This window comes from Colius striatus, chromosome 1 (genome assembly GCF_028858725.1).
Source record: "Colius striatus isolate bColStr4 chromosome 1, bColStr4.1.hap1, whole genome shotgun sequence".
NCBI lineage: Eukaryota > Metazoa > Chordata > Aves > Coliiformes > Coliidae > Colius > Colius striatus.
The window spans coordinates 166,990,084-167,011,796 of record NC_084759.1 but is presented as its reverse complement, the minus strand read 5'-3'; the positions used below and the strand labels follow the sequence as shown (position 1 = coordinate 167,011,796).

Genomic DNA, 21,713 nt, shown 5'->3' with positions numbered 1-21,713 from the left:
TCTTGTGTACAGTAATAATACTTTTTCACATTAGCAGTATAAGGTAATATCTGGATATATCTTACATATAAGAGTAAGTAAATGATGAAGATTTTAAAGAGACTATCTCCTTTAAACATTTGTTTCTGTATTGATGATAATTATTGCTTTAAAAATGTACGTGCTACTGCTTTGCTTCGGTCAGTGAAAATTTGCCTCAAAATTGGGCTACAGTAGAGTGAGAAATTTCCTGAGCTTTACCAGTTTTTTAAGTGTCAAAAGTGTAAGCCAATCTATAAAATACGCTGTGGCTGGGAGGTGACGTGGTATAATTGACTGCATTTTTAGACACCGCTTTTCTGAAAAGCAGTAGGGAATATACTATATATCAAATTTAGTGGAATTAGCTCTTTAGTTAGTTCTTCCTAAAGATTTTGCAAATTCCCTTTCATAAAAACTTTAGGTATGTTTGTGTCAAGAGCATTAGATGATAGAGATTCAGCATATGCCCATCTTTTCATGGTTTTGACCATCTGCCTAGTTAAGAAACACAGGGCTAGAAATTGCTGGTCCTACTACCGCTCTCCGTCTGGTCTGTAATCTATGTTTTTACTCAATTAAATTTACTAGTAACTGCAGAATGAGGAAAGTAACTACAAAATGAATACAAGAAACATTTTAAAAAGAAGTTGAAAAGGGAGGTGCGCTTTTCCAGTTTTTATGGAATGGATTAAAACTGTCTAAGTCATGTCTCTGGAGTGAATTTGCTTTCCTGTTCTTTTTTTTAAATATAACTCTGACTTTTGGCAAATAGGAAAATATGTTTTTCTGAGGCAGTTACAATCACCGTACCATCTCACTTCACAAGTTCTCTGTGCCTGGTAGGTTTTCTTCAGAAACTCACGTTTTCTAATTCACATATTTTGGTTTGCAAATGTTGAACTACTGTGAAATCCTTTCTTGTCCTAACATAACATCATCTTTAACCAAATCTAAGAATGTGTACAGCTTTAAATCAAAGTACTTGACCATATTAAAATGGTCAACAAAAGAGCCCACACAACTTGATGATGGCTTCTATCTTGATGTAGAAAGCTTTAAGGCTGGCAAATTTACCAGCTGAGATTTTTATCCTGAAGCTCATATTTTCTTCATATATGTACCAACTTGATTAGATTTCTATTTGTTAGCTGTTCTGATGAATATGACTTGAAGTTTGGGCGATTTTTTTGGTCACAGAATAATGTTCATTGACCAGTAGAATATTAATATTAAAATCTGACTTCAAAATGGCAATAAAAATACTGTTTCTGTAATTTAAGGCAAGTGCCTCAAAACCTTTGCAACAGTCTTTTTGTACAGAAGTAGTAGTTTAAAACCTTCAGTTACTAATTGCTTTCATTAGGACTGACACAGTTCTCTCACAAGCAGTTTTAGAAACTTGATGCTTGAGGCCATCTTCCTTTAATTGGTGATTTTTAATTGGAAGTCTTGGTAATAAGATTCCAAATTCATTATTCTTCCTCTGGAAAATTGCCCTGTAGCTTTATTGGAAAAAAAGAAATCGCATGCCTGCTCTATTTTTATAGCATAAGGCACAGCATTGTGGTTGAAAAAAGACTTCTTCTATTTTTACAGCTTTGTGTGATTACTTAAAGCAGACCCGAGTACTAGTTTATGTTCTGTAATGTTCAAGTGATAAAACCTGTCCAGGTAGTTTTCACAAAATCTAACCATCTCTTGCACAGGAAAAATATTTCTAATATTAAACAACTATCCCTAATTAACTTACTGGAACTTTATATTATAAATAGTATGAAAGTATTAATTGCTGCAAGTGTTACTTTAATACTCAGGTTGGTAAGGATTTTCTTGTCAGTATGTTGAAGATGTCTCAAAGATTATCTGGTCTTCTGATTTTAATCCTAATGAGACAGAAAAGGGCAGTAAAAGCAAAAAGAACATAAAGAACAAACAATGAAAGATTAACAGTGCATTTTCCTTAATTTTGGGGTGGTCACATGAAAAATAACTTTATAAATTCTAAAGCTGAATGATCTGTATTCTAAGACATCGATCTTGAAAGTAAATTCTTTTTAGATCGGTCTAGTGTACTGAATTTTGTAAATGTTTCCATTCTGCTGGATTTTTCTCAGCAGCTGCTGAGTCTGGTATATTTGTTAAAATAGAAATGCATTTGTTGCTGGAAATGAGGAAGTTATGATGTGTGTATTTATGGATATAGGAGTCAATGGTCCTGTTCTTCTCTGCCTCTGCTTTTCTGCGTCCTTTTAACTGTATTTTGCCTATAACAAAGGATAATATGTCTTGCTCTGTTAATGTATCTAATCTACTGTTTGCAGAGCAAGGGGAAATACCCTCAAATATCCTACATACTAACTCACTGTATTTTAATTTAGATTTGTTTTTAAAGGAAGGTTTTAAAAATAGACTTTTAATAATGTGAGACTAGAATTTCTCATTCTTTTTCATTGGCATTTATAGGTGGAACATTCTCTTGTGTCCTGTAAAAGTTCAAGGCACATATACTGAGTTCATATCTCAGTTGTTACTTCCAGCTGAACAAATACTGCCTGTTATGTCAGAAAATTCTTATGCTACTCTGTTTTTCTAAGATGTCAGGGTTTTCTTGAACCCACATATTCACAGTAATTTTTTTTTTCACCCTACCACATTTGGTGCAAATGGGAGTGTGCAGTTTTCATTAATTAAACTGCTTTGGTATAGCATACTTCTAGCCATGCTAAGATAATATGATGACAGGGGACAATTTATAGTTTAAAAAATAACTTACTATTGGCTAATACTGTATTAATTATCTTATTTCAAATATGCTTCATGTATTAATGGAGTTTCGGTGAAAGAAGACAAACACCGCACACTTTTTCAATTAGGAATCATTTAAAAAACTGGATGGAAAAGAGTTTGTGATGATTTTTATATGTTCACAAACCTTGTACAATACTGTTGGTTTTTTAAAAACTGTAACAAGCCAGTAGGCACAGATAAGTAGCAAAAACCCCATTTGTATTAGCAAAATTAGTTTCAGGAAAACAGCAAAAAGCCTTGCATACAGAAAGAAAGAAGCCAGCAGGCACAATTTTAGAGGAACCAAAGGCCCAAAAAATCCAAACCTCAGACTCAGCTATCCAGAACATATGTTCCTGTGTCTAGGTACTTTTTCTAAAGTAATAAATAATGAAATTGTAGAGTGGGTTTGATGGCAATGATTTTTTTTTTCCTTTTGCAAGCAAAGGTAATTTTTTTAACCTTGTATGGAAGATGTCAGTAAAGAGCTTTTGCAGAGCTTCTAACTTTCTGCTTCAAAATCTGGTTGGTTTTCATCGCTTCTCCTCAGTTTTGCTTAAAACTTAAATGAATTTTCGAAGATTTTAATGAAAAATACTACTGATTTTGTCTTTCTCCATTTACATAAGTTACTGCACATCTATATTTAACTACTTGCTCATGTAGTCTCCCGCCATCTCCCATCCTCAGCACAGAAGTACCACCATTTACCCTGTCAGTATTTCACTCCTGACACCACTGTGATAAAAGGAAAGACAAAACTTAGACTCTGTGGGGAGTCTCTTATGCTCTCTCTGTATTTGATGGAGTAAAATGCAGAAAGGGTAAGTTCAGAAAAATTCTGCATACTGAATTTCTACTCTTGTGGCTTGGATCCATGGACACCTTCTTTATCACACAGGTTGTCCAAATTTTAGTAAAAAAAAAACCCAAAAATTCCAAAACTTTGTGGTTAGCAAAACCCGTTTACTGGATAGAAAATAAATTCTCTTCCACCTATCTTCATTGACAGTTGAGACATGATTTATAGTAATTTAAGAACAGGTAATTTTTTTTAATTGTACCTTTATTGTTTGTGATATATGTCCAAATAAGGTATTTTTAATGAAAAAACAGTTGATATAGTTCACTGCTGTGGCAAAACCTGCAGTGATACTTATAGTATTCTAGAGAAAATAAAATCTTTCTGTAGCTGTACAAATAAGTGGAACCAGCTGATTCTTGGCAGCAGGTAATTCTAGCAGAAAAAAATAGGAAGAAATTAGATTGAATAAATATAAAGGTCAGAGCTTTTTATCTGCAATATATCAAATAGAGCTGCAAGTGTTTTTAGTATAGCTGGTGGGGTTTTTTCCCCCCTATTATAAGCTTGCTGGAAACCGCTTATTAGAGGAAAAATTAATTAGCCTTTAGTGAGTTAATACTAACATTCTACTATGTAAGGTACAAGAGGAAAATTTTAACTTAGCTTGACAATATTTTTAATGAGACATTCACAACCAATTCCATCCCCCAAGAGAAAGGAAATAAAATTTATTCAGGATGGGCTTCACATGGAGAGTGAGACTTTGTTAGCATTTCAGAAGTCAAAAGAGAGACTTTACTTGTATTTATTCATATTTCAGAAGTCTTCCATATCACATGAGCAGTGTAGAAGGATTTGAAATACTTCCTGTTATTCTATAGAAATTTTTTTTCATTAAATATTTGCTTGAGTCTATACCAGGTAGGTTTGTTTATCAATGATTTCTCTAATTTTTTCTTAATATTGCTTAATGGCTTCAATAAACATTTTTGCCAATAGTCAAATAAAATAGAATATTCTTGTAAGTATATAGTAGAATGTATCTGATCATCAATTCTAAGTTTAAAGGGCAATTTTTTTTTCAAATAGTTCAAAGAATGTTGGGTTTTGTTCTCTTTAAAATATCATGTACCAATTCAGTACGGATTGCCACACAGTGCATGTTTTTCATTTTTTAGATGCAGGGTTTTGTAGTGCAGATACATGTAGTAAACTTTAATTACAGTAAAAGTTCTAATGATTATTGAAGTAGAGAGAAATATTTTAAGTTACTCATGATATAGTGTAGTTTGTGGATGAAGTGATTTGTGCCTTAGTAATGAGTGTCCTTTTTGCCTGGATAATGCTGTAGAGGCTTCTGCCACCACAGCTTTGTCAAATACTGCATCACCTTGCCGTTATGACTGACAGCTGACAGGTGTTTTTAGTCCAGTTGGTCAAGTCTTTTCTAGGTTTATCAGATCAAATAACTTTCTACCTTTTGTGGAAGAGGCATATCTGAAGGTTTTTCAACATCATTGCTAAGAAATGTTTTAATTCTGTGAAGAAATGTAAAGTGTTGTAAGACTGAACGTGTTACATGGCAAGTCATTCAACACAGGAATGTATTTTAAAGCTAATGGTTATTTTCTGTCTTTATATGGTAATTGATTTTAGAAACACTTCCAGAGAACACTAAATCCTATGGGTTTGTAAGTATTAGATGTATTAGTATGTTAAAAATAAATGTCATGGATGTAAAATGTGGATGTTCCCTTATCATAGGACCAGGTTTCAGATAGTACCTTTATTGGAGATAAGTGGTGTTGAGACATGATTGCCACGCAACAGTGGTCATTGCAGCACAATTCCTTCTATGGCTAGAAACGGTCCTTTCTGTGATCTAACAGGCATGTCAAGCCACTGAAGACATAGGCAGTCAAATGTCTGGTTTATAAATAGAGCTCTGAAATGTTTATTGTGAAAACAGGAAATACTTTTAAGAAGATAAATTTAATGGAATTTAATTTATTTAAAGGAGAAAATAATTACTAAAAACTGAACTATCATTATTCATTCTTTAGACAATCGAGTGTTTTAGAAATGCCTCACAGAGAACAGCATTTTAAAAAGTACGTTTTCAAGTTTGACCAGTAGAAAATACTGAGTACCAAGCTAGTTCTTACAACAGACTGAATGTTGTTAATTCAGCAGACAGTGACTCAAGGGCCTTCATATAAATTAAATTTACTTAAATTTTATTTCAGAATTATCGCTGAATGTTTTCAAGAGAAAAAAAATGATTTTAAACTTCAGATTCCTTGACTTTAAACACATCTCAATTTTTTCTTTATACATCTTCCATTCCTCGCTAATAGTGTTGCTCTTTTCTACAATTTTGGAAAATCCTGGAAATCTGATCCAGGAATCATCAAAGCCACAGAAGAACAAAAGAAAAAGGTAAAGCTATGAGATACATGAAACTTGTTTTTCAGCAGCCTTCCACCAGTTAAGCAGAATAGTTTCCTGTTCAGTAAGTGAAATTTCAATAAGTTATTGTATAACAAAAGGTCTGAAATGTTAAAAAGTCTTGCCTTCCAGGTTTCTTTTTCTACAGTTGGAGTATATGTTCAAGTCTTATTGGTCCAAGGTCCATTTCAGTTGTTTTGAGTAACAAAATAAAATTGCAACTTAAATTTTCAAGATTCAAAGTTTTCAAAATGTTTGGGTAAAAATGAAAATGTGAAATTTCAGAATTTTGCCTTACTGAAATAAAGAATCCATTATGGGAAAAGTGATAGTTAATTTAGTTAACTATAGATAGTTAGTCTATGAAAGCATTTCATACTTTTAAGCACTTCTAATTTTCCTTACCTCTGTGTCTGAAGGTATTAGACTGCCAAACACATTGAAGCTAAAACAGTAAAAACCCCTGGCAATTTGGGGTGGGTTTTTGTTTTGGTGTAAATATTATAGAAAATATGGGTGATCTAATGATACTATTAGCACCATTGGTAGCATTGATAATTTATTTCATTAACTGCATTGTTCTCAGCAGCCAAACTAAGCATTTAATATGCCAAATTATACAAGCAACGGAATTGTTTTTGTTTTTTCATTTTGGTTAAGTTTCACATCCCAGCAAAAATGAGTTTTGAGCTTCTGCTTCACAGCCATATTTTAAAGCATGTATGGATTGATATCAGACCCCTTAGAGTTACAGCCTTAGTACAGATGAAAATATAATAGCCTTTAAAATGATGTTTGCAATAGCTTAAATGATTTTTGTATTCTCCAAAATGTTATAACTGTGTTGTTAGTCAATGTGCAGATTTACTCTGCAAATTCCTCTTCCGTTATTGCAAATTTACCAAAGTAAATTCCAAACTAAATTCTCTTCCTTCAACTAGACTGAATTAAATAGAAGAGTCAGCAACCGTGTTTTGGTTTGGATTCAGCAAATGGCAGAAATTTGCAATTCCATTTGATCTACTTGCTTAAGTCGTTGTGTGGTTACAAAAGCCTTGCTGAACTGGATAGGAATTGTAATGTAATATGCATCTTCAGGCAGATGCATATGGATATGAATGTTTTGGATTTCTTACATTGCAGCTAACCAACTTGTAAAATGATCTAGTATCAGGAGTATAAACCACAGTCAGGCATGTGTCTTACCTTTCTGCAGTGTAGTCCTTTATAACATTGTCATAATGTTTCCAGATGTGTAATGTTGAGTTAGAATGGAATAAACAACTAAAAAATACTTTGAATTCCAGATGACCAAGTTAAGTATGTTTGGAAAAGTGTAGTAAGCAACAATTTCAGATGTTTATCCTTCCGATACATGTCACTTCTTTTGTGTTACAAAATAACCAAGTCACTCTTAAAATAAGTTAATAAATAGTAACATTTTCCAGTAATTCAAAAGCATAGAAAATAAACCCAAAGTTCACAAAGACCAGTAATATAGGTCTAACTTCATTGCTTCTGAGTCTCTCTTATAAGCTCTGAAGAGAATTATATTTGAAAGTGATTTATCTGCTCTTGTTCAGTTCTGTTCTCCTGAGCTTTGGGATCTTGCTTGCAGACAGTACTGAACTCCAGTGTTGACTATCGCACCACATACATTAGTCTGTAGTGTATACTTCTGCTGAAATCACAGGAACTGTTTATGAGGTTGTCCTAAATATATGAAATTGCCCAAAGTATCAAAAGCCACACCAGCGGCATGGAAATCATGGTAGATGTGTTTCATTGGGTTTTTTGCTTTATCTTCCTCTGATTTATTTACAAAAGTTGCTCTTGTGACGAGAGGCCCTTTAATTTCAAGTCCTATAGTGGGAATGTTAGCGGGGTGAGAGATGGCAGACAGCAATAGCAAATGGAAATACAAATGAGGAGAAAAAGATAGTCCAACTTTCAGAGCTTAGACCTGTTAGAAGAATGAAAAGACTGTTCCTCATTTACCTGAAATCAGCAGGGAGAGCATGAAGACACTGAATGACCTCTGAACTGTTGACCATAGCTTATACTGATTACTCTGAGGAAAAGTTTCCATAATTTTTTTCCCAACCAGTTATTAGCTGTAGTATCTTGGAGGAATATGGCCTTAGTCAAGATACTTAATACCTTAGTGATCATCATCTAATTAAGGCAGTTATGTATGTATTGCTATGATGGCATGCTTTGACTGTTACCTTCTTCAGTGTATTCACTTGACCCGTAAGTATAGCATTCTCTGTAACAGGAGGTTTGGTTTGCAGTATTTCTTTCCTTGAAACTTCAACACCTGAAGAAAGCAGTGAACATAGGTTTAAAGGTTTTGATGGGACACCTTGGGAAAGAAAGTCTGGCTTTTAGACTGACTGATCCTGCTATCTAGTTCTAGTTGTGTTTCTGTTTGGAAATTCAGCTGTATTAATTTTAATAGATTACAACTAATCACTGTATGGATGTATCAAAATTAATATAAACTTGTGTTTCTCTAATTAAACCTAGACAAACTAGGAATAAGTATAAGCTAGAACATACAAGTTATAATTAAATGTGCATATAAGATTAATGAAGTAGGTTTAAAATCAATTTCAGATTAATTTAACTTGTTTCTGTGTGTGTAGGAAGTACATGAAATGAATAGAGTTTACAACCCTGGGTCTGAAAAACACTTTTTACAGTGATTGTCAACATTTGTTAATATGCCAAATTCTAATATCTTTTTTTTTTTTCTCTCTCTCTTCAGACAATAGTAGAACTTGCAGAGACAGGAAGTCTGGACCTCAGTATATTCTGCAGTACCTGCTTGGTAGTGTATTTTCTAATCAATTGCACCACTGACTTCTTTTTTTTTAGTTGGGGTTTTTTTTTAGTGCTAGACCAATATTAGATGTACGTCTGTTGAACACATTTTTTACCTTAATAGTGCAATTTCAAGAGGAAGATGTATTTGTAGTATCTAAGCAGTATTTTCAATAAATAATATATCTGTACACAAACAGATCTCCAACAATAAGAGGAAAAAGAAAGTGATCACTGAAGAAATAACTTGAATCATAGAATGGTAGGGTTGGAAGGGACCTTTAGAGATTATCAAGTCCAACCCTCAACTTGCTAGTGGTGAAATCCAAGTGTCCAATATAGGATAGGATAGGATAGGATAGGATAGGATAGGATAGGATAGGATAGGATAGGAGGGTTGGAAGGGACCTTTAGAGATCATCTAGTCCAACCCCCCCTGCAGAAGCAGATTCACCTAGATCAGGTCACACAGGAACATGTCCCGGTGAGTCTTGAAGACCTCCAAGGAAGGAGACTCCACAACCCCTCAGGGCAGCCTGTTCCACTTCTCCCTCACCCTCACAGTGAAATAGTTTTTTCTTATGTTTAAGTGGAACTTGTGTTCCAGCTTCACCCCAAATCTACGAAGTTGGTTGCTTACTCACTTAACAAGTTATGAAAATCTGTAATTTACATAAAAATCATATGGTACTTCTAGTAAAATACTTTTTTTTTCAAAAATCAAACGTATTTCACAATTTGTCAGTAATCAAGGGTGGTGGGGCAGGAGTTGAATCTTAATTTTTGGAAAGGCAAATTATGAGCAAATACTTTTCTCGGGCTAGTTAATACTTAGTTTCACCACCAAAAATGTGAAAAGAAATGACTGCTTAAGGAAAAAAAAGTAACCATAGGAAATGTAATGCATTCCATTTTTTGAAAGTTAGATAGTAAATTATCAAGATTATCAATGTTACACATAATGCTTATGTAGAACATGATGATATTAATCTTCTCAAAATTGAATGTGAAAAATTATGTACGGTTGTGGTACCTTAAAAATTCTGTGTGTACGTATCTCAGAAATATCAGTTCTTTATTTATTACCATTTTATGTTTCTTTCAAAACAGATCCTTTAAAAAAAATTGGGAGTAATTTAACATCTTAAGTTCTACTGAGTTCTACTTGTTGAATCGTATTTCTGTCTTTAGTAAATAAGCTGGAAGAACTGATGCTAGAGCTCAGTCATTAATGATACTTGCAGTACCATAGAACCCAAGCTCATTTCGTATGTTCATTGTTAAAAAGCTGGAATGAAACTGTTTGCTATGCAAAGCTCAATAGCTAGAGGTAATAGGAGAACTTGTATGGAAAAAAAATCCTTTCTATAACAGAGATAGTATGAAAAATCATTTCAATGCAGTTGTATAGGTGTTTGTGTTAAATAGTGTCTAGATTAAGCTTAATAGCTAAGATAGCTTTAAAAATTAGCATCAAGTTTTAAATTCTTTAAGGGGTTGACAACAGCAAGATCCACTTACATTTAAATTGAGGGATTTCTTTTTTTCTCGTTAAAATATGTCAGGGCTTTGTTTTTTTCTTTTCTAAACCAATGTTAATAACCGTTGCAGATACGGAAGCCTGTGAGGTCCAAACACTGTGGGGTATGCAATCGATGTATAGCCAAGTTCGATCACCACTGCCCGTGGGTGGGTAACTGTGTAGGTGAGTAGTTTACAAAAATATGATGATGTCTGAACAGAGAAAGAACAGAAAAGCTTCTGAAATTAACCCTGAGTGTTGTGCAAAGTTTTGCCTCTTTTTGTTTCACAGGGGAACTGACTTGGCTTCTGCCAAAGTCTGAGAAAAACTGTTGAGGACATTTGTTAGAAGGAAAAATATTTTCCATGTTGAGCTTATTTTTTTTCCTATATTCAGTTCAGCATTATATTCTTATTTGTATTGTCTGTGATAACATACCCATCCTCAAAAATGTTCTGTCTCTTGATTCAGTTTCCCATGTGTATATTTTTATTAAGATAAATGCTAGTAATTAAAAGATCTAAAGCTTAAATACTTTTTAATGTCTGCAGAAAAAGCATGTACTGATTCCACAACTCAATATTATCCATTACATAAGACAAAGATGTTCATCATCACCAATAATTTTCAGTAATTTAATGGAAAAGTGTATGTATCCAAAAATCCAGTGAAATAGCAGAGACAGAATGAATTTGTATTGAGGTATTCTCTTCTTTGTGACCCCACAGGCAGTCATTTATTCTCCCTGGTGGTGCTGAGAGGAAGGGATCTAGAACAGGAATAAAGTCTCTTAAGTGTTGCCTACTACCTGTTATACTTTCAGAAGCTCATTTGAAAGCTATTATTATGCAGGGAGCACTTAAGTCTTCTTAGCTAGGAAATGAGTTTCACTGGATTGGGTTTTTTTAGGACACACGCAGAGGTAAGTTTAATCCTGGGGAGAAATTAGAACTTAGATTCATTGACGAATGATAGCCAAGAAATGGTAGATTGTAGACCTTCCAAATGTATATAGTAATGGATAATCATGGTGGTTTGGTCTTATGATCAAGATTAAAATAGTCAGTGATGGCATTTTAATTGTAGTAGAACATCAATTAAAGTGCCATTGAGATGGACTTGTATCACTCTCTTCTAGTTTGTATTTCCTGCTGATCTTGCTACCTGAGCCACTTTTGATTTATGTTATAGATGTCTTACAATGAAGAGCAAAGATGTTTTTAATTAAAACAGGCAAGGTGGGCATAGGCTTAGATTTTGGCAAGTGTTTAGTGACTGTTTTGCAAGAATGCTGAAGAATACTTAGCAATGGGACAGAAAGATTCCAGTATTGTAATCAGTAACTGGAAAAGGCTAAGAAACATGTCAAGGATGAAGGATCTTAGTTTTGTGTGTAATAAGAGAAGATGAGTAATGGGATCAAGTTTGGTGGAATAAATGGTTTTCTTAAAAAACAGTGATATGGAAAGGCAGAATCCTCTTACTAGTATTCTTGTACAGATAGAGATAACTGGAGGTAAAATTAACGGTTAGTAATCTTGAAAGTATGCTGGAGAAAAAGCATTAAGGATCACGTTCTGGGAATAGCCCTGAACCAAAGGGAGTGATGGTCTAAATGACCTTATATGGCTTCTCTGTCTCTCTCTGAGTAGTACATGGTGACTCTGAGCATAGGATTACAAAAGAGAATCCATTCTTAAAACAGCGGTCATGATGTTTGCCAAAAAGGGAACATGAATCATGCCTTTCTGGAAAGGTGGAATTCTGAAATGTCTTGCGTAGCCTCCCCTTGAATGTGTTAGAAGGATAAGAATTTTACTAAAGATAGGACTGAGAAATATGTTAAGAGTGTGTCCAGACACTAAAATAAATCCTTTGGGGATAAAACTTGGCACATAGAGAGATTGAGAGAGAATGTTTTTGCCATTCTGAAGAGGCTGACAAAAAGTGCAGACTGTTTGAAAGACAAATAAATTGGCAGTTGAGGCAGATTATTTTTATAGTACCCAAAACAATTAAGTTAAAATTACAGTGAACAAGTCTCTAAATGTGATTTTACTTACTGTTTTAACGGCACATCAAAACAGCTTTACCTTTTTTACAGTTAGTTGTTTGAAAATGAAAAGTAACAGATTGAATTAAACCTGTAGTTACATTTCAAACACAAACTGCAAACCTGCAGCGGAAATTTTGTTTTCAAGTAATAGCACGGAAGTGGCAGTCAAATTTGAAACATTTATGTCCCGTGGCTTATGCCGATGTTGTACTGAATTATTGTTCTGATAGCAGTGACTCAAGAGGTAGGTCTTGTGTATATGAGAAACTGTTTTATGGTTTAGAATAATGATCACTTCCTCTCCCAGTAAAGATTCTTCTCCAAGGAGCTAAAAGTAGGAGAACTTAAGAAATGAGCAAACAAATTATGCAGTATAACTCCATCAGTAAAAAGTCAGTTGTCTTTATTAAATGGTATTGCTTATATATAATGTAAGCACAACCATATAAAAGAAACTAGCAACAATTTTGACAGTATTGTTTTAACTGTGGAAGATAGTTCCTGCCAGACCAGGGTGAAACTGTAGAGAATAACGCTGTGTTTTACTCAGTCTGATTTAAGACACAGAAGAAAGGCAGTTTCTCCACTTTCTTGTCTTTTATTTTCAACTGTGACCATGATTGTACCTGTCTCATAGTTTTAACTGCTACACATATGTGTTTACTAAATACAGGTGGAGTAAACAGAGTTTGGTTTAGTATCATTGAAAGTGCATCACACTAGATGGGCCTCTAGGTCACCGCTTCACCTCCATTTTTAGAGAGGGGGAGTTAATGTCTGTTATGAAACTTTTAACAGATCTGAAATTTACAATGTAAATCAAAGTGATACCTCAGGGACATTACTGACACTGTTTTTCATATGCTCTTGAAGACAATGTTACAACATACTTCATGGCTGAAGGAACTTGTTTGATTTTCAAGGAAAGGTCTTGTGTTTAGTCTAGCTTGTTGTATGTGTATTTTTCCTTATCTCTTATTCAAATACTGTTTCAGTTCACTTGCTAGAAGCACTTGATTATTTTCTGCCTCCAGAGGATGCTCTTGTTTTAGCAGGCAAAACATTTGACATAATGAAGAAGTAAACACTGTGCTGGTAGATGATGACAGCCAAGTCTTTTGTAGCCCATTATCATCTCTGTGGGTTTAGTTTACAGCCTGGAGCTGTTGGAAGGTCACAGCACTGGACATATTTTACAAACAGAAGGAAGGCTGAGTACTTCAGAATTATGATGTACTCACATAAGTACATCTCTTTAAATCTGTTAATGTTAAAAATATATCAGTCTTTTAGTACCTGATTCTTCATGCATTTAAAATCTGTCTTGAACAAAATGGCTTTTATCCCGTTCATTATTTTTACCAGGTTTTTAAGCCTCATCTGTTCAGTTAAATGTATTTGTTTTACAGGTTTTATTAGCTATTTTATTTTTAGCTAGCTTCATCAAGCAGGTTTAAACCTAAGTTGTGGCTTAGCTTGTTTTCAAGGGAGGTTATATATTTATTCATATTTGTATTTCTTTTAAGAAAGTAAACTTGGCAGTCTGAGAAAATTTTTTTAATGGCATTTTAAAAATATGTACTGATGGGTAATTCCTGGCTGTTCAGGGCTCGGCCACAGCTTTCACCAATATTGCCCATTGGTAATTGTATTAGCTAAGGAAAGAGGTTACACATGATATGTATTTGTGTGAATTGCACCTGTAGTGACAGAAAGTGAAGAAAATGAAACATTGTTGTCTGAGAAGTTAAAAAAAAAAGAATCATAAGTAACCAGCTACTTTCACTGTCTTCAAGTTATATTGGCTTAATATTGGAGAGTAATATTCCTGTATACAATAATAATCAGTACTTCTAAGCAAGCAATTAAACTTTCTCCTGTTTTCTGAAAGTGTGGTCATTTGATCCCTTTTGTTGTGCAAATCCAGGAGCAGGGAACCATCGCTATTTTATGGGATACCTGTTCTTCCTGCTTTTCATGATCTGCTGGATGATTTATGGATGTATCTCTTGTGAGTAAATGTGGTTTCTTTGGCTCTTTTTAAACAGCTCGTGCATGCTTTGTTTGTCTCCTGGTATGGATTTTTGTAGAGTTCTGCCTTGTCAAGAGTTTGGGAATTTTTGTTATTGTGGAATTGAACTGCAAATTAATATTTGATGATAGTGGATATTTTAAGTTAGACAATGATGTTTATCTTGTCCTAGATTTTTTTTTCTTCATCTCTCTGAAGTATGTGCATAGGTAGTGTACTCAAGGAGCTGGGAAAGGAAGACAGAGCGAATAACACTATAACACTGTTTTCTTATTTAATTTAATACATTCTGTTGTGCTTGTTATGTTAATGTACAGTAAATTTATCTAAAATCTTCTGCATGGTTTTTGACTGTTTATTTTTTTCTCTAGACTGGGGTTTCCACTGTGAGACAAGTTATGCAAAGGATGGATTTTGGACCTATATTACACAGATTGCTACCTGTTCTCCATGGATGTTTTGGATGTTTCTAAACAGTGTTTTCCACTTCATGTGGGTGGCTGTATTACTCATGTGTCAGATGTATCAGGTATGGAAGAGCACTTCAGTTGTACTGCTGAACCTTGGGAGGGACATAAGTATATAAAATAGTTCTGTCATTTAAGTTTTCATTTTCCTTATGCAAGACTAAGTATTTAGTCTCTTAGCCATGCTAGACAAGGCAGGCATCTGTTGTCCCTGAGTGTTGGACATCTCTCATTTCTCACTCACCTAGCCCTTTTTTGTTAGCAAGAGGTTAAAATACCTACCTCCTACTTTCCATTCTCAGAATGCCAAAAAGCAAAACATACCAGAGAAAGGCAATGAAGACTAAGATCTGTGAGTTGAACTCTGCATAACACGTAATGTCATTGGCTGAAAGAGGGTGGTAACTTCAAAAGGGATAAAATAATGTCTTACACTGCTTCATTGTGATTTGAGGTCACTGTACTGTAACCTGACCAAACCCAAGTTTATTCTTTTTAAGGAAAGACAATTCATACTGAAAGCCTTTAAGTATAACTTAAGTCTTTCAGTATGACTTCTCCTTCAGAGGCCTTTCCTGCCCAAGACAAATAAGCAGAACTACATATATTTCAAGTGTCTGAAATACAAAGCAGCCTAAACCACTAGACTTCTAGCAGAAAAGCATGCAACTTTCCAGAGAGCCTTCCATCAGACTTATATCGTGATCCATTAAGTTCTCCATTGAGGATCCCTGTCATTGCAGTCTGTGTACAGATCAATCTTTGAGTTATGCCACTTGGAAAAATACACCTCATGGTATTTTCTGTCATTACTGTCATTAAGCAAAACAATTCTGACTAATAATCCTGAAGAAATGAAAAATGAACACACAGACCTATTACTAAATGTCCTAAAAGCTTTATGTGCTGAAAACTTAGGGTTGTTCTTGGCAAATCCCACTGGAGTTTGCCATAACAATGAAATTGATAGACACTCTGTAACTCACTTCTTTTTTATTTGCAACTGCACAGCCCTTACTCTTGCTGCTTGTTTTTTTTCATCTCTATTATAAATTTTGGGCTCATCCTTCTTATTGCTTTTATATATAGTTCTTGTCAAAGCACTACCTACTGTTTTAGAAAGATAATTTAACTTCCCTTACTTCCTGCTTCAAAAGTTGGCCATTAAGAGCCCATTTGTATTCATAGATGTGGAATTTTGCTGGGTTTCATGGGGGTGAAGAAAAGCCTTGAGACACTGAGTACATCCAAATGAGGCAAGACAGCCCAAATTTCTTGCTTTTGTAACATGCAGCAGACTTGACTTTATATTTCACTAGAAATGACTAGATTTTATCTTCCTGTAGTATAAGGCTGCTAAGGGAGTTCTCACATTTTTGTTTCCAATTACATCGTAGTTAGAGTAAACTCCATTTTTATGTAAGATACCCTTTTAGGCTAACATAGATGGAAAGCTGTTACAGAAAATTGTAACCTCATGGACAAGTGGTTGTGGAAAAAGGTAAAACCACAAGCAACAAGAAAAAAAACCCACCACCTTTTCTGGTCATCTTTTTTTGTCTCGTGGACAGAAAAGTTACTGCAACCAATTTATAAGCAGGGGAAAATGTATTACTGGAGCTATGACCAGAATGTCAGGAGGAAAAGGAAGTTGTTCAGAAGCTGTGTAAAGTAGCTTCTGAATCTAATATTTACAGTACACTTCAGCTGACAACATAGTAAAGGCATCTCTTTCTTACAAACTAAGAAGTCACGGTCTATTCAGTGATCATGATTTATTTCAGATCACTTTCAAAATGAAACCTTTTGCATAATCTGGTGCAGCTATTACACGAAGTTTTATGACTTGATAATTTCCCCACACAAAAATTCCTTCCTCAAAAGAAAGAATATAGAAAGTAAATGTGGCCCTCCTTTTTCAATCTGACTCGTGCAAGGCTTGTTGGCATGTTTTTACATGGGTGGAACTGATTACTCCTTTTTCCTGTCTTCAGATATCTTGCTTGGGCATCACAACAAATGAAAGAATGAATGCAAGAAGATACAAGCACTTTAAAGTTACAACCACATCTATTGAAAGCCCATTCAAGTAAGTTTTACGTTGTCTCAGGATGTCCCAGGAACTGAAGTGAGTGTTGCATGGGTGAGACATGGGCTTGTGGTGGGTGTCAGTATGTAACAGAGTGAGAATCTGGTTTCTGTACTGATGAAGATGCTGAAGGGGAAGGGGATGAAATAGCACTGAAAGGGAGCTCAGGGGATGAAATGACACTGAGATGAGGATATGGCAGCATGGAGCAGTTTGTGGAGCCAAAACAGGAAGTAAATGAAGGCATGAAGCTGGTATATTGGTGTGTTAAGGGCACGTTACAAAAGGAGAAGTGAAAGAACAAAGAGTGTCTTATCCTGCAGCATATGCTGTGTCTCCTGTGGGAGCTGCTGCTCTTTCATGTGACACCTGGGGGAATAGGAGACAGGAGTTATTGCTGCAGCTTGACTTTTCTGCTAGAAGAGCAATCTGTGTGATCATTTTTTAAATACCTCTCTGTACAAAACTTCTGGTGAACAGTGGCCAAGCATCTCTGTGTGGTTGCAGTCTTGCTACAGATTAGAGTTGTAACAGAAATCGATCATTATTTTGCCTGAAGATCACAGGGTGGTGCACGGAATAAGAAAAAAACTACTGGTTTTATCTCCAAATGAATGTCACATTCGCAAACTATTTTCACTGAAATAGCTGCTATTATTAAAATGACTACTGAAAATAACACCAGATGTCTAAACTGTCAGATGAAGCATTGACATCAAGCAGTTGTCATCTCCTTGTTGCTTAGACTTGCTCTTGCATATATCATAACATGAACTTCTCTTCCAGAAAACCGTGATCTATTCAGCCCATGTGTAATTAAGTTAAAAGAAACCCCAAAACATTGGAATTTCGATGTCGATATCTTAAATATTTGACAATAGATTGTTTCAGCAGCAGAAAGCACTTCAGTGGTTCATTTAATTTAGTCAAGGCTTTATTAATTTTGGGTTGTCTAGGGACTTAACTCATCTTAGACCTTCAGCTGCTGAACTAGTACATATGAAAGAAATAGATGTTAATAAAAATGGCAGTTATTCTAGGAGGACATTCACTTCATGCTGTTTTGTCTGGCATCCATCCATCCAATGCAACTTTCCCGTTAGAATCACCATGCTATGCTACGTGAGGGTGCACTGCCGAAACATACAACATGTCTCCACACAGTTTTGGTAGAAAGTGGAAGAAATTGTGTGTCTTGGTTGTGTCCAAAGACCAAACATTTGTCAGTCTGATGATGACTGCTTATTTCCGAATTGGCTCATCAGCAAGCACTAAGATAATTCTTAACTGAATTGTTTTTCTAGAGGTAGGAACTACAAGGGTAAAGGACTGATTTTGTAGGTAGACAAAAGATGTTGTACTTGGTTAGATGAGCTGTGATACTGCTTGCTAACACGTGTTTTTGCTTTGTTTCTAGCCACGGATGTATAAGGAACATTATAGACTTCTTTGAATTTAGATGCTGTGGTCTTTTTCGGCCTGTTATCGTGGACTGGACGAGGCAGTATACAATAGAATATGACCAGACTTCAGGATCAGGCTACCAGCTAGTGTAGCACCACCTTCATCCTGTGAGCATATCATGTCTGAGTGGTGCCTGAAAAATGTTCTCTCTCTCTCTCTCGAATCCGCATCCCTTGAAGAGTAGCATGCTATGTGTAGGGCTGATGATGAATCATAAGGTACCTTCTCTTCATCAGAATTTTCTTAACAAAAGTGAAAACGGACAGAATAAACTGCCAAACCTGATAAGGAAGAGGAGGAAGATCGAAAAGGGATTTTAACAGTTCTTAACATGAGAATTATTCGTGACGGCATATTCACAGTATTTGTTGTTGGGTTTTTCTTTATTTAAGGTCTTTCACAATGGAGCATGAGATTATTGAAGTATTGACATAAGTAGTTACGTTGTGCTGAGCAGAAAAATTTCTTTCCCAACATGAATAATTCCACTGAAACGAGGATTTAGAATATACAATAAATTTCATGACGCGGAGTTCACTGATCGCTATGTCGTAGTTCCTGTAATGTGGTTTTTTAAATACGGATTTTCCTGTAGTGTTATGTGCATTGAAGGTGTGGTTTTCAGTACCGTTACGAACATCATGTGGTGGGAATCCCCTGTAACGTGTTAAGTTTTTAGCAGTAGGGCACGTCAGCTAATGTTCAGAATAAAAATACGTTGCCCACATTTTTGGTGATTCTTTTGCCATCAGTTAGTGGTACAGCTAAATATTTGTGATAACCCTGTTCTGAGACGATCTAGGCTGAAACAAACAATTGCACAAATAAGGAAAGATCTTCTGTCAAAGTTAAAAGTCCTGCTAAAGTGCATGATACACCTGTAAAACTAGAGTACAGTATAAAATGTTCAGACAAAAAGAGGTTTATGTTCAAAGTAAACGTATACGCAACTTACAGACTAGCAATGCTTCAATATTAGGTTGTTCCTCGTACAGTACGGTACAGTAGAGTGTAATTGGAGACACGTTGGAAGAGAAATTGCATGGGGAAAACCACAGATGTGAACACTGAAATCTGAATTATAAAAAGACAAGACAGTTTTGAATTGAATGCAACTGCAGAAGAGACCAAAGTTGCCTGAAACGCTTGTTTTGTTTGGATGTGAAATAACAGAAACTGAGCTTCTCTGACAAAGAAAACCCGAGTCCCCGTAGTAGCACACACACGCAGAAAATGTCACGCGGCGTCCTGAAGAAGGTGGCATATTGGCACGTGGAAATCACCCTTAATTTCTTTGTTTTTATGTTCTCATGCTACAGATATGTTTGGAAGGTAAGGAATGATCTGAAATTGCATTCCAAGGGGGCTTTTCTCGAATGCGATGCACTGATTTTTGTTAACGGTGTTTTCATATACTCTTAGTGAATTGTTCACTGCTTCCTTAACTATTGTTTACAGAGAGACTGAGAATCAGGTTAGTTCTCTTCTAAGTGCTGTAGCAACCCAGTGGTTCAAGAAACCTGTGAGGGGAGTTTTGGGGAGAGACCTGAAAGCAGATGTCTGAGACCAGTGTAAAGAATGTGTATCTGTATATAAATAATTTATCAAATAGTTTTCTCTCTGTGAATGTGTGTTTAGTGTATTTAAAGCTGCTCATTTTCATTTTACTCAACCAAAAAAGTGTAGGAAGATATCTAATGAGCTTTTAGTGATGTTCAATATTGCTGTTAATAGGCATTATGCCCTGCAAATTCACTGCATGTTTGATGCTTGGCAAAATTAGCGTTTTCTGTAATACGCAGATTACAGGTAATAAAGCAACCTAGTGGTATTCCCAGCCCTTGCCTTAGTGAGAGGAGCAGTGAAACTGTAAATAGTTGATGTTCAGTATTTGCAAGTAAACATTTTTTTCCTGTAGTTGTTCATTGATCTCAAGACACAATGCTTAGTTTGCAAGTACCAGATATCAGGATTTACAGAAGTTCAGCATTAGAGTACTTGAATGTTTAATACTGGAAAACTCAACATCGTCTTGGACGCAGTTTTGATGGGAGGGGTTTGGGTGTAAGGGTGGCAAGAAGCTTTTGCTGGTTTTGTCAGACAAAATTTGTGCTCCTAACAAAGATACGTTCATTTTCAGTGAAAGCAGTTGACATCAGTTGTTCGTAATTTTTTCTGTTCAGAAAGAAAAAGCATGAAGACTTCACAATGATGTTTATTTTAATCACCAGGAATGTTCTGCATATTCATTCTTTTGGGGGTTTTGTGGGGTTTTTTTCACATTTCTGTTGGAGGTCAGTCAACATGAAGAACTTTGATCCATTTTATTAAATACCACCCAGCACCAGAAGAGCGGTTCAGTACACAATACGAGTTTTGGTTTTAGTTGCCCAGTAGCTTAAACTGCCATGAATTGTGTCATGCAGTCCTTGTCAAAAATGTTTGGAAAACGAGAGGTGATCTCTGGGTAGTGTTCAGGGAGTTCTGCGCCATTTACTTGTGAGTAGCTCTCTGGTGGCAGTTTTGTTGAGACCCTCAGAATCTGAGCGATAGTAGGTAGTTGTGAGAATTAGCTTGCATTTATGGATTTGGGATGTACGAAGTTTCCAGTGCAAAATGTAACTTGTCTTGAGTAACACTGAATTGTTTGATATGAAATCATGAAATCAAGCAGGGGGGAGCCAACTATGCAGCACTTTTCTGTCAAGTTATCAAACTTACAATTCACTTGTTGAACCAAAACTGCATTTGCATTGCTTCTGAAACTTAACAGAGCTGATCCAGACCAACAGCAGCAGATCAGACCAACTTAATCTGGCATAGGTAGAATAAATGGGAATTTTGTCTTGGCCCTAAACATGTGCTGTTTCTTTGCAGGTTTCTGTATTCTTTGATGTCCACCAGGTGTTTTTTTTTTTTTCAATTAATGTGTAAAACAGCATCACTACATTTTAAGCTATGGAATTTTTTTGTATATTCTTTATTTATAACTGTGCCAAGTATTATTTTAATACTGTCAAGATCTTGATGTATTACATGGTGAACAAAAAAAATCTGTAAAATGTTTAATAAATTAGCTCTCCTTACATAAATTAAATCTGTTAAATTTTGTAAGTTATTAATCAAATAAATATTGACTCTTAGATGCAGTGTTTGTCTTGACTTGGGATGTGATTTACACAGTGTTGTTTCTGTC

The 21,713-nt window shown here is 35.3% G+C and overlaps 1 protein-coding gene across 2 annotated transcripts in view; it reads left to right on the top strand.

The window, feature by feature from the left end:
• ZDHHC17 (zinc finger DHHC-type palmitoyltransferase 17) overlaps positions 1–21,589 on the top strand; it is a 76,814-nt gene extending 55,225 nt beyond the window's left edge. Inside the window, exons 11-18 of one of the 2 annotated variants that reach the window (XR_009820650.1) lie at positions 5,930–6,052; positions 8,832–8,894; positions 10,499–10,592; positions 14,393–14,476; positions 14,869–15,026; positions 16,959–17,053; positions 18,471–19,849; positions 21,395–21,587. Coding sequence is in view for 1 of the 2 variants with exons in the window: in XM_062016102.1 (XP_061872086.1) it covers positions 5,930–6,052; positions 8,832–8,894; positions 10,499–10,592; positions 14,393–14,476; positions 14,869–15,026; positions 16,959–17,053; positions 18,471–18,609 (756 nt within the window). In the remaining variant the exon portion in view is untranslated. Of the gene's footprint in view, positions 1–5,929; positions 6,053–8,831; positions 8,895–10,498; positions 10,593–14,392; positions 14,477–14,868; positions 15,027–16,958; positions 17,054–18,470 lie in introns of both variants that reach the window. The other variant, XM_062016102.1, reaches the window with a different exon arrangement.
• The last annotated feature ends 124 nt before the right edge of the window (positions 21,590–21,713 follow it).